Here is a 13495-nt window from a genome sequence, read left to right on the forward strand (position 1 = left end):
ATGCCTCGGGATCTACACTGTGCCAGGGAAGCGCTCCTTTTAGGAGGAACCCCAACCTGCCCGCTGCCTTCTCCTCGCCACGCCGAGCACCGACCTCGTGGCGCCCCTGTGCCCCGAACTCACTCAGATGGGGCGGGCGCCGGGGCGGGGCCTCCCCGAGCATGCGCAGCGCGAGGCGCCGGGCGGGGCGGGGCGGGACCTGCTCCCCGCGCGCTCCGTCATCGCCGCCGCCCGCCGCGGACCCGGAAGTGCGCCGCGCCGCGCGTGGGTCGGCCTCAGGGCTCGCCGCGGGCACCTCTGCACTGTACGTGGCTGCGCGCCTGGCCGGGGCGCGGAGGCCGTGGCGCCCTGGAGCCGCCGGCCTCTGTCGCCGAGGTAGTGTCGTCCCTGACCATCGCAGACGCGTTCACGGCGGCCGGCGAGAGCCCAGCGCTCGCCCCGCCGCCCCGCGTGGTCCCCAGGAGGTTCATCTGCTCCTTCCCGGATTGCAGCGCCAATTACAACAAGGCCTGGAAGCTAGACGCGCACCTGTGCAAGCACACGGGGGAGGTAATGAGCCCCGGCAGGCCGGGCGGCCGGCCAGGGCGCCCACCCCTACCCTGGGAGTGCGCAGGCCACGTGGGCGTGGCGGCCAGTTCCGGGGACTAGTGAGAGCTGGTGGCGTGGCAGGCGGCTTTCAAGCCCTGCTTTGTGCGTGGATCCCGAACCACCAGTTACGTGCAGTCGATTCCTACTCTTGAACTGTTCCATAGGGTTTTCGGTGGCTAATTTTTTGGAAGTAGATTGCCGGGCTTTTCTTCTGAGGTGCCGCTGGGTGGACTGAACCTCCAACTTTTGGACTCGACCCCTTGCAGTTGAGTCCATTCCGACTCACAGCGACCGTATAGGACAGAGTAGAACTAAAAAACAAAGTTTTTTTTGGCCCATTCTATCAGGGTTCATCTTTAGGGTCCCTGATCAGAATGGTCAGCAGTGGTAGCCGGGCACCGTCTAGTTTTTGTGGTCTCAGGGTAGCTGAGACTGTGGTTTCCAAGGAGCAGCTGGTGGATTCGAACTGCTTACCTTTTGGTTAGCAACTGAGCCCTTAAGGGCTGCGCCATCAGGATTCATTTTCCGTATGTGTTCAGTTTTGACTCCTGACCATTGAAGCAGAACTGAGGAAGTGGACAAGAGCCCATATTTTAGGACCACACACCCTTCACATGGGCTTGGGCCTTAATAAACAGCCCTTTCCCTTTCTTTTATCTTGAATCTGGGCCAGCCAGCATGCCCGTAATCTGTAAATATGTGCATGGTTTCAGTCCCTCCACCACCACACCTTTCCAGAGCATTGGCTACTAGTACAGCCATTCCAGGCGTCGCTATCTCCCTCCTGGACTGCTGTGGTCTCAGTGTCACTACCTTATCTGCAGTCAGTATGCTTTCTGTGGTGAGAGAAGCAAAACTGGTTATCTGGGGAAGTGTTTTGGTTTTCCCTGTAGGTTCAGATTGGAGCACCCTTCCCAATTTCTGGGTCCCAGGTGGTTGCAGTTAGGACTGTGAGCTGTTTGCTTTGCTTGGCCAGAGGCACCTGTGAGGTCTATCAGGCATGACACCTTTGTTTTAAATAGTATTTTACTGTATTTTCAGTGAAGGTTTACAAAGCAGTTTGGGTTCCCATTCAGTAATTTCTACACAAGTTGTTCAGTGACATTGCTTACATTCCTCACAAGGTGTGAACATTCTCTTTATTTCCCATCTACTTGTTCCATTTCCATTAATCTAGTTTCCCTGCCCCCTTACATTCTCATCTTTGTTTTAAAGTAATTGTTGACCATTTGGTTTCATGTAGATTTTTTAAAGAAGCACAGTACTCAGAGGTGATATTCTTTATTTTGTGGCCCAATCAATTATTTAGCTAAAAAGTGATCCCAGGGGCTAGTTTTGGTTCAGGGTTGAAAGAGCATCTCAGGGCAGTAGTCTTGGGGATTCCTCTAGTCTCAACTGGCCCAGTAGTTTGACTTTTTTAAAGAATTTGAGCTTCTCTTTCACATTTTTCTCCCATCCTGTCAGCGTCCATCTTTTGTGTCCCTGATCAGAATGGTCGGTAGTGGTAGGTGGGCACCATCTAGTTCTTCTGGTCTCAGGGTAGCCGAGACTGCGGTTTGTGTAGACTCTTTGTCCTGTAGACTAGTTTCTTCTTTGAGTCCTTGGTTTCCTTCTTTCTCTTTTGCTGCAGTTGAGTAGAGACTAGTAGTTGTATCTTAGATAGCTACTTGCAAGCTTTTAAGAGCCCAGATACTACTCACCAGGATATAGAACATAAACTTTATGAACTATATTATGTTAGTTGACTGAGTTGCAGGTGAGAGTCCTTTTCCTGTAGCTGTGCCTGGCATTCTCTAAGCACATGCCCAGTGCTTGTCCAGGCTGAGACAACCTGTGGGTTCTTCCGGCCTTGGCTTTGGACAGGTTAGATCGTGCTGTGGGTGGAGATTGTGGCGATGGGCAGCGTAAGTGCATACAGGCGATCTCTAAGAGGGGGTTGGCTGTTGAAGCCCGGTGCCAGGCTAGGACAGGTAAACATGCTGCACTACTACTCTGAAGGCTGCCTGCTTATTTCAAATCGTATTTAGAGCAGGATTTGCCTAGAGTGACTCTGTGAGAAGTTACGATATTTGTGTTATTGTGAAACTCTATGCAGAAAAATGTTGCCTTGGCATGTGTAGTAGGTAACCAACAACACTCTCTGGCGATGGTAGTCCACGGCTTTGCCTGTTTTTGTTGTGTGCCATGGAGCCGATTCTGACTCATTAAAAAAAAAACAAAAAAACTCTTGCCATTGAGTCAATTCCAACTCATAGCAACCCCACGGGACAGAGTAGAACTGCCCCGTAGGGTTTCCAGGGAGTGCCTCGTGGATTTGAACTGCCGACATTTTGGTTAACAGCCATAGTTCTTAACCACTATACCACCAGGGTTTCCTTCTGACTCATAGCGACCCTATATGACAGAGTAGAATTGCCTCATAGGGTTTTTTTTCTAGGCTGAAAGCTACCAGAGGAGCTGGTGGGTTTGAGCCACTGACCTTTTGGTTAGCAGCCAAGTGCTTAACCACTGCACCACCAGGGGTCCTTATGACTTGCCTATGAAACAGTTAAGGCTATTAAGTAAGACCAGTGTTTGCACTCTCACTAGGGCAGGGCTTACGTGTATTTTCTCTTCTTCCTGCTAGAGACCATTTGTTTGTGACTATGAGGGCTGCAGCAAAGCCTTCATCAGGGACTACCATCTGAGCCGCCACGCCCTGACGCACACCGGAGAAAAGCCATTTGTGTAAGTAGAGAAACTGTGTTGGGGACCGGTGAATTGAGTTGTGTTGGCATATAGGTATGGTGAAGAAGATACGTTAGCTTACTAGATCAATAACATAAAGCTTTCTTTATTTTTCTTTCCCAGTGTAAGATGAGAATAGTTTTTCTGCATGTGTGTGGAGTCTTGTGGGTCATTTGTACGTAATAACATCAAGAAGGAGTTCATCTGAAGGTCTCTGGAGTTAGCATCCTCTCACCACCAACCACCCTCCCCCAGCCCCAGATATCCTAAATGGCAAAACAGCTTCCAGAAGTGCAGAGTTCAGAAAAGATGGAAAATGGCTGGCAGCAGATTCTTGGCTCGGCATTGTCAGGTGTTTATGAACTGATCAGCTGCTGGGCTAATAGATACAAGTATGAAGAAGGAGAGCTTTTAAGAGTTCAGCTTGCATTTTTTGAATTAAGCCTTTCCCCCAATAACATACAAGCTTTCGTTTTATTCTTCTAGAAGCTGCTGAGCATTTCTGAAAGGGTGGAGATACTGCTTTTCTTTTAACTCAGCTACGTGGCTAAAGCAGTGGATTTCAAATTTAGGGTGCACCAGAATCACCAGGAGGCTTGTTAAGCCACAGGTTGCTGGGCCTCACACCCAGAGTTCCCCATTCAGTACTGGTGTGGGTAAGGCCTGAGAAGTGGCATTTCTAGCAAGTACCCAGGTGATAACCGATGCTGTCGATCTGGCTTCCAACACCTTGAGAACCACTACCCAGAATGTTCCGGTGGAAGTACTTAGGGTTTTTTTGTTTTGATTTTAATTTATCTTATTTGTTGTTGTTGTTAAGAATATATACAGCAAAACATAACACCAGTTCAACAGTTTCTGCATGTACAATTCAGTGACATGGATTACATTCTTTGAGTTGTATAACCATTCTCACCCTCCATTTCCTATTGTTCTTCCACCATTAACATAAACTCGCTGCCCCCTAAGTTTCCTATCTAATCTTTCAACTAGTTGTTGTCAATTTGACCTATATAAATAGATCTTAAAAGAACACAATGCTCAAGGCAGACACTCTTTATCAATTAAGCCGAACTATTCGGTTTAAAGAAGACTTTGGGGGATGTTTTTGGTATACGGTTTAAAGATTTTCTCAGAGCAATAGTTTTGGGTGTTAATCCAGCCTCAGTGACTCCAGCAAGACTGGATTCCATGAGAATTTGAAATCTGTTCTATATTTTCCCCCATTTTGGTTAGGATTTCTCTAAAGAATCTTTGATCACAATGTTCAGTAATGGTAGCCAGGCACCATCCAGTTCTTCTGGTCTCATGGCAAAGGAGGCAGTTAGCCACATTCCATTTCCAAAAACAATTTTCATTAGAGAAAACAAAATAAACTTAATAGATTGTCTCCTACATATAGCTCTGGACATCAGGAAATAGCTGTATAGCAGTTCTTTCAGATGCTAGGATTTAATATCACAATTTTGTTCCATATGATTATCCACAGAGCAATAAGGTTTTCTAATGACCTGAGCTGATTTCTTTTCCTTCTAAGATTATAATGAGTGTGCAGTATCACAGGTCTGGCTAAGGTCCACACAGACAGTCAGAGGTAGGTGAATATTTGACAGAGAATAACCTTCAGCATCGTTTTACCTGTGGCGAGCCACCACCTTCATCGTCCAGGTCCTGTCTGAGCTGCACGAAGCCAGCGGGAATGGCAGCAAAGTCCTGAGGACAGCAGATGTCATCATTCCAGTCCCTGTTAAAGTGTGTCATCTAAATGTTGGGTGCCGTCAAGCCTATTCCAACTCATTGTGACCCCACGTGACAGAGTAGGACTATCCTATAGGGTGTCCTAGGCTGTAATCTTCATGGGAGCGCATCGCCAGGTCTGTCTTCCGTGGAGCCACTGGGCAGCTTAGAACCACCAGCCTTTCTGTTAGCAGCCAAGTGCTTAAGCAGAATTTATTTAGTTACCAGCAAAGGGTAACTAAAGTGCCCTGGGAAATAGGGCTGGGGTATTGTCTTTGAGCTGAAGTTTCACTTTGGGGAGTTTATAGATATTCCTGTGCCTGTATTAAAGGTCATGTGCAAGGTTATTTGGAGCATTAATAGTAGCAAAATACCAGAAACGGCTCAAATGGTCATCCCTATATAACTTCAGAGTGTAACAACATGTGGATAACTGTACACTAGAAAACCGAATGTGGGTGGTCTCTGAACTATGAACAAACCCCAGGGTATGTTAAATGAGTAGCCAAGGTGCGGGAGAGCATGCAGAGTGGGCTACCTGTTTGGTATAAGGGGGGGAGGGGTGGAAAAAGAAGAGTCCTTGTTTGCTTAAATCTGCATAAAGGAACCCCAAAAGTTACAGAAGGAACTAAAAACAGTTGTTACTTGTACGGGGAATGGTGGGGGAGTACTGGTTGGTAGGGGGCAGGGATGGGAGGGACCTCTGCAACTCTGGCTTAATCATGTGTGACTTCCTGGTTTCTGAACTATGTGATTGTATGCTGTTGAAACAATTGGGCCTGGGTCAGGAGCCCTAGTGGTGGAATGGTTAAGTGCTCGACTGCTAACCAAAAGGTTGGTGCTTTGAACCCGCCCAGCAGTTCTGTGGGAGAAAGACTTCGCGATCTGCCCCAATAAAGATTACAGCCTAGAAAACCCGATGGGGCAGTTTTACTGTGTCACATGGGGTCACTATGAGTCGGAATCAGCTTGACAGCACCCAACAACAATAACACAGATGCACAGGACTAAACAAAGGTCAGGGTCATTGCTGCTGCAGTGAGACAACTACGTGGAGACGTCTTCCAGCTCTCTCTGGCGTAGACATCCTTCTTTAGCTCTGGATCCCACACGCAGCTGCTTGCTTGGCAGTGTTACTCACTGTCCCTGTGGCTGCTTAGGTTCCACGTGGCCACAGTTCCTCATGGCCCAAACCGAGCTCATCCTTCTGTTTGGTCTTATTCCTCCTCTGTTCCTGTCTGGGTGAGCAGCCTCACCGTCCACCAGTGGCCTACACTAAAGATAAGGCCATTCTCCTGAACTCACTGGTCTTCTTTCCCACCCCCGTAAAACAAACAGATCAAGTTCTGTCACTTAAACCTCAGATCCCTGCTCTACTCCAGCTAAAACCAGTTGTCACAGGGTTGAATCTGACTCATGGCGACCCAACGTGTGTCAGAGTAGAACCTTTCAAATAACAGCCAAGGGCGTTCACTGTTTGCACCATCCAGGGACTCCAGCTGCTTCTGTTATTTCAGGCCCTCCTTCCGCACTGGAAGGAACCGTGGTGGTACCAGTGGTTAAAGCAGTTGGCTGCTAACCAGAAGGTCAGCAGTTTGAACCCACCAGCCACTCCTCAGGAGAAAGATGTGGCTGGCTGCTTCTGTAACGGTCTACAGCCTTGAAAACCCTATAAGGTCTCTATGAATCAGAATTGACTTGATGCAGTGAGTTCAGCTTGGTTCCTCACTGGAGTTACAGAAGTTGTCTGTCTCTGGCCCTCTTCCACCTTATCCTCCAGGTTGCTTCCTTTCTTAAAATCATGCAGTGGCATTGAGCATTGCTTACACAGTGAAGTCCAGGGACTTAGTGTGTCGTGCATATGACCTTTGTGATTTGGCCTTTTCCTGCTTGTCTTATGTGACCTCAGACATGAAACGGTGGTCTGTCTATGCTTAACTAAATAGGAGATCCCCCCACCCCCCGCCCCCGCCACGTTATCCATTTCGCCAGAGTCTTGACTGCGCCTGCTTCTGCTGTTTGGCTCCCATTAGGACTTTTCTTGGCCTGTCCTCCTGCCCTGTGCTTGTGCTGGGTTAGATGCCTGCGTCAGGATCCGAGTCAAGAGTGAGGGAAACCCCAGCATGAGAGAGGCTCAAACAAGACAGCCTTTTATATAGGTGAAGTGCAGAAATGCAGAGGCAGGTGGTCTAGGGCCCCTTTCCATTCCTCAGGGACCAAGGTGCCTCTGACTCGTTTCTCTGTTGTTCTCACATGGAGCTTCAACATCATAGGCTAAGATGCTTGTTTGTGCTCCAGCTGTTGCAGAAGCATTCCAGCCAGCAGGAAGGAGGAAGGGGCAAAAGAGGCATGCCCCTTCCTTTTAAGGATGCTGTGGGAATCGAACAAGATGAATCTACTTTTCAGATTAGGCAGAACTTCGTCATATGGCCACCCGTAATTGCAAAGGAAGGAGCCCTGGTGGTGCAGTGGTTAAGCGCTCTGCTGCTATCTGAAAGGTCAGTGGTTCCAAGCCACCAGCCTTTCAAATGGAGAAGTCAAGGCGTTATCAGGTAATAATAGGCAGCTTTAAAACTTAGGAAGATAGGGGTAAATTTCAAGGTAGCCACAAAGAAAGTTAAACCTACTCATCAAAATAAAGAAGAAAAACATAAAGTCTCAGTAAACACAAAATCTGCAAAAGCGAATTAGAAAAAACCCCACAAGCAAAGGGAATTCAGCACAGAAGAGTAAGAGGAACAAGGAAAACGTCAGCACCACAAAAAAAGCACTACAAAATGACAGCAATAAACTCACACCTATCAATAACCGTATTGAATGCAATGGCTTAAATGCACCCATAAAGGGACAGAGCGACAAAATGGATTAAGAAACAGGACTTATCGATATGCTGTCCACCAGAGACATACCTTAGAAACAAAAACATAAATATATTAAAAATCAAAGGATAGAAAAAAAATGTAGCAAGCAAACAGCAACCAAAAAAGAACAGGAGTGGCAGTACTAATCTCAGATAAAGTAGGCTTTAAAACAGAATCCAACATAAAAGACAAAGAAGGGCACTATATAATGATTAAAGGGACAATCGCCATGAAGATATAACCATAATAAATATCTATGCACTCAATGACAGGGCTCCAAAATACGTAAACTCTAACAGCACTGAAAAGAGAAATTGACAGTTCCACAATAATAGTAGGAGACTTCAACACACCACTTTTGGTAAAGGACAGAACATCTAGAAAGAAACTCAGCAAAGATAACAGAAGATCTAAAGGCCACAACCAACCAACTTGACCTCATAGACATACATAGAACATACCACCCAACAGCAGCAAAGTATACATTCTTTTCCAATGCACATGGAACATTCTCCAGAATAGACCACATCTTAGGCCACAAAGCAGCCCTCAACAAAATTCAGAACATTGAGTTAATACAAACTATCTTCTCTGATCAGAACACCATCAAAGTAGAAATTAATAAGAAAGCAAGGGAAAAAAATTAAATACATGGAAATCTAGTAACACTCTGCTTAAAAACCACTGGGTAATAGAAGAAATCAGAGATGAAGCCAGAAAATTCCGAGAATCAAACAAGAATGAAAATACATACCAAAACCTTTGGGACACAGCAAAGGCACTACTCAGAGATCAATTTATAGCAATAAATGCAGACATCAAAAAAGAAGGGACAAAATCAAAACATTAGCTATACAACTCAAATAGAAAGTGAACAGCAAAAGAAGCTCACAGCCACCAGAAGAAAGGAAATACAAATATCAGAGCAGAAATACATGGAATAGAGAATAGAAAAACAATAGAAATCAACAAAATCAGAAGGTTCTTTGAAAGAATCAACAAAATTGACAAACCATCGGCCAAACTGACAAAAGAAAAACAGGAGAGGATGCAAATAACCCAAATAAGAAATGAAATGGGGGACATTACAGCAGACCCAACTGAAATACAAAGAATCATAACAGAGGAGTATGAAAAACTATACTCCGAGAAATTTGAAAGCCTAGAGAAAATGGATACCTTTCTAGAAATACGCTACCTACCCAAACTAACACAAACTGCCCCCTCTTTTTAAGGATTTTGTGGGAGTTTGAACGGGATCAATCTGCTTTTCATATTGGTCAGAACTTTGCCACATAGCCACCCCAGATTGCAAGGGGAGGAGCCCTGGTAGCGCAGCAGTTAAGCGCTCTGCTGCTAACCAAAAGGTCAGCGGTTCAAACCTACCACACCTTCCGAGGGAGAAATATGTGGCAGTCTGCTTCTGTAAAGATTACAGCCTTGGAAACCTTATGGGGCAGCTCTGTCCTGTACTATAGAGACGCTATGAGTCAAAACCAACTTGACGGTGATGGGATTGATTTTTTGGTTTCTGGCATGAAAATTCCAATCCATAGCAACTCTATAGGACAGAATAGAACTGTCCCATAGGGTTTCCAGGGCCATAATCTTTATGGGAACAGACTGCCACATCTTTCTCCCACGGAACGTCTGGTGGGCTCAAACTGCTGACCTTTCTGTTAGCAGCCGAGCACTTAACCAGTGTGCCACCAGGGCTCCTTGTGAGTTGGATTAACATGGAAATACATCTCATTACAGGACAGTCACATCAAAGTTAAGAGGCTTATGCTGTATGGTTTAACGCATTACAGTTTGTTAAAGACTGTTTTGTGCTAACAGGTAGTCCCTGACTTATGACGGAGTTCTGTTCCAACGACTCCGTCGTAAGTTGGTTCTGACGTAAGTTGAATACCTCTTTTTTAAAGTTTTCATTATTATTGCCTTTTATTATTATTATATTTATAAATCTGATCTTAATTTGTTGGTGTCAGTGAAGTCGTGGTCCTAACAGCTGTTGGGTGCGTGTGCAGTTCAGTTGTCGAATGTGGTTAGAGTTGAACATTGCCCAACTTTCTATCCATTACAACTTCTGACATCAACACAGACCATAGTCTGTTATACTGAAGTGTTTTGATCAGTAAATCATAACATTGAACATGTGCCAGTGAACATCTGAGAATGATGACATCAGCAAATTACACTGTGCAACATAGTACGTGGTACATATTACTAAGAATAAGACGTACAAAAAAAATCCAAAAACGGATGGTCGTAAATGCGGTTCGTCCTAACTCGAATTCATTGTGAGTCGTGGACCACCTGTAGTTTGGAATAATTGGCTTTTATAAAGTAGGAGGATAATTGCCTTGTTCAGATTTTGGTTTTTAAACTTTTTTTACAGTTGTGAAGCTAGTGGCTGTGATCAGAAATTCAACACAAAATCAAACTTGAAGAAACATTTTGAGCGCAGACATGAAAATCAGCAAAGGCAATATGTGGTAAGTATGAATGATTTTATATACTTAAGTTTTCTGAAGAGTTTGATGCGTTTGCCTGTATTTCTAAAATTTCCATCAACCAAATTTTGTCTGTCAAATATCTGAATTTAGTCTAATGATATTAGCCATCACAGCAGTGGTTTCCTTTTGAAAACAAACTTTGTGCCAGTCAAAGTGTCTTATTGTGGACTGGAGCCCCTGGGTGATGCACGCAGTTAACATGCTTGGCTTGCTAACCAAAAGATTGGGTGTTTGAGTCCACCCAGAGGTCTCTTGGAAGGAAGGCCTGGCAGTTTACTTCCCAAAAATCAGCCATTGAAAACCCGACAGAGCATAGTTCTACTCTGATACTCATGGGGTCACCATGAGTCCTATTGACTCATTGGCAACTGACTTGCTTTATTGGTGGGCTATTCTAACCAAAACATTTTTGCTTTTTCAAATTTTATGATTTCATAAAGCTTCTTCACATACTGTAGAATTTTATAGTTACTAAGTGGGTGAAGGGGCCCTGGTGGCATAGTGGTTAAGAGCTTGGCTGCTAACCAAAATGTTGGCAGTTCAGATCCACCAACTGCTCCTTGGAAACCCTATAGGGCAGTTCTAGTCTGTCCTATAGAGTCACAGTGAGTCGGAATCGACTCGACGGCAGTGGGTTTTTTTTTTTTCAAATGAGTGAAAGTAGTGAGTATATATAATCTCCACAGTTTTATCTTGATAGGATTCTGTTAGGTACTGTCGATTGTTTGATTTTCCTCAAGACTAACAGACATTTCCTACACAGTGTGATTTTGAGGGCTGTGAGAAGACCTTTAAGAAACATCGACAGCTTAAAGTCCATCAGTGCCAGCATGCCAATGAACCACTATTCAAGTAGGTGTTTTAAATGGTTGAAAACCTATCTCACGTGTGAATAAGATTGAAATGCAAAGGTTGGGTGTAAAAGTGGTCTGAAACAATTTCTTAACACCTTTCTGTTTACTTGCATAGGGCATGCTCAGTTATATATTGGGACAGCTTTTATAAGTTTAATTTGGCTTTTGTTTCTCTAAAACAAGTATTTTTAATGCACTTCAGAACTTGTGATTTCAGCGGAATTGTGGTTAAGCTTGAAGAGAAGGCTAAGAAATGACTTAGTATTTAAATAGAACCCTGTTCAATTGTATGAAGCACTTTTATGAAGACACTGTTTTTCTGTAGAACAAAAGTAATTGAGCTCACACTGCAGTTGAGAGGGTTTAGCTAGCAACAGGAGAGGATGACGGTACACACTGCAGTAGACTTGCAGAGGGCGTTGAGAGATCTTGGCTGGGCGCTTGGGACGTGTTGTGCTTGAAGAGCCCCGGCTGGTGGTGACCTGTGCGCAGGTGTGGCCGATCTAGCCTTCGACTTGGCTCCCCCAGGGTTGTCCCTGGGCTCAGAGTTGCTGCTGTTGGAGTGCCTGCCCTTGCTTGCCAGGCTGCATCTGACTCTGGTGCTGTCGCTGGCGTTCGCACAGGAGTCCACGGGCTGTTTATTGCTGCATTGGAGGCTGATGCCTCTGCTCCTGGGTGTCCTTATCCCTCGGTACCTACACAGCACCAACTGTTCAGGATGGCTTAGGAGTGTACCTAAACCAAGCTAGGTAACCTCTTGACCCAGTAGCCATGAAACCAGTATATTTTCAGAGTTAGAAAGATGAAAATTTTAATTTGGTCACATAAGAAAAAATAGAAGTCACATGAATTTTTTTCTCTCAAACAGGTTTGACCCAAAGCTGGTCACGTGACCTGAATTTCGCCTATGATTAGGTCTCAGTTTTATTTCTATTTATCTTTTTTACCGCATTTTAGATGAAGGTTTACAGATCAAACTAGCTTCTCATTAAACAATTAGTACACATACTGTTCTGTGACATTGGTAACCAACCACACAACATGTCAGCAGTCTCTAGCTCTCAATTTTAAATCTGATTTTTCCATCACTGGTTTGGTTGTAGGATGAGGAGGTGGCCCTGGTGGGAACAACAGGATACAGTAACGTTTACCTTCAATGGAGTTCTGTGTTACAATGGCCTGGCTAATCCTTAGTGTGTCTGTCACCCAGGTGTAACCACGAAGGATGCGGAAAACACTTCACGTCCCCCAGCAGGTTGAAACGACACGAGAAGGTCCATGAGGGTATGTCTTTTGTGATGCTCATTTTGAGTAAAACACCTGCAGTGGAGGATATTTAATTCTTTGATTATGGTGCTTTCTGTTCTATTTGGTCATACTGAGAAACTCTAAATTATATAGGAGAAAGAAGGTTAAAATTAGGCACAGAGGGGATACTGTTCTGCTTATTCAGAGGTTATACTGTATTTTTACACAAATAACGCATGCCTTCTACATTTGCCAACCACATCCCCCACCCCTAAGGTATCTTTATACATGACATTATGCCAAATATTTTTTACATGTTGCTGACGAAAATACCTGCGGCTTGGTTGTATTCCAGTTTCCTGAGACCTAGAATTTATGGGATATTTTTACAAGAGACTGGTAGCTGAGAGTGAGGTAACATTCTTTTTAGTTTCTACCTAGCATTTAGTTGGGTGAAACACAGCCTGGTTGTTATAAACCCAGAACACCAAACCTGTTGCTATCGAGCCGATTTCGACTCATACCAACTCTGTAGGACAGAGTAGAACTGCCCCATAGGGTTTCCTAGGCTGTCATCTTTATGGAAGCAGACTGCTACATCTTTCTCCCATGAAGTGGTTGGTGGGTTCAAACCGCCAACCTTCGGTTAGCAGCTGAGTCTCCTGCTCCACCAGGGCTCCTGCCTGGCCAGTACCAAAACCAAAACCAAACCCAAACCCACTGCCATCGAGTTGATTCTGACTCATAGTGACCCTACAGAACAGAGTAGAACTGCCCCGTAGAGTTTCCAAGGAGCGCCTGGCAGATTCGAACTGCTGACCTCTTGGTTAGCAGCCATCGCACTTAACCACTATGCCACCAGGGTTTCCCCTGGCTAGTGCAGTGACTGATTAATCCAATTCTAGTGCTTTGCTTAACTAGCGTAGGGTGCCTTTTCAAAGCCATTTTGGTTCAGTGTTTT

General features: G+C 45.0%; 1 protein-coding gene across 1 annotated transcript in view; it reads left to right on the forward strand.

The window, feature by feature from the left end:
* Window positions 1-13495, forward strand: part of GTF3A (general transcription factor IIIA) — a 16993-nt gene continuing 3498 nt past the window's right edge. Inside the window, exons 1-5 of the mRNA XM_049867412.1 lie at window positions 1-549; window positions 3215-3315; window positions 10315-10411; window positions 11196-11284; window positions 12497-12570. Of these exons, the coding sequence (XP_049723369.1) occupies window positions 1-549; window positions 3215-3315; window positions 10315-10411; window positions 11196-11284; window positions 12497-12570 (910 nt within the window). The remainder of the gene's footprint in view (window positions 550-3214; window positions 3316-10314; window positions 10412-11195; window positions 11285-12496; window positions 12571-13495) is intronic.

This window comes from Elephas maximus, chromosome 23 (genome assembly GCF_024166365.1).
Source record: "Elephas maximus indicus isolate mEleMax1 chromosome 23, mEleMax1 primary haplotype, whole genome shotgun sequence".
Taxonomy (NCBI): Eukaryota; Metazoa; Chordata; class Mammalia; order Proboscidea; family Elephantidae; genus Elephas; species Elephas maximus.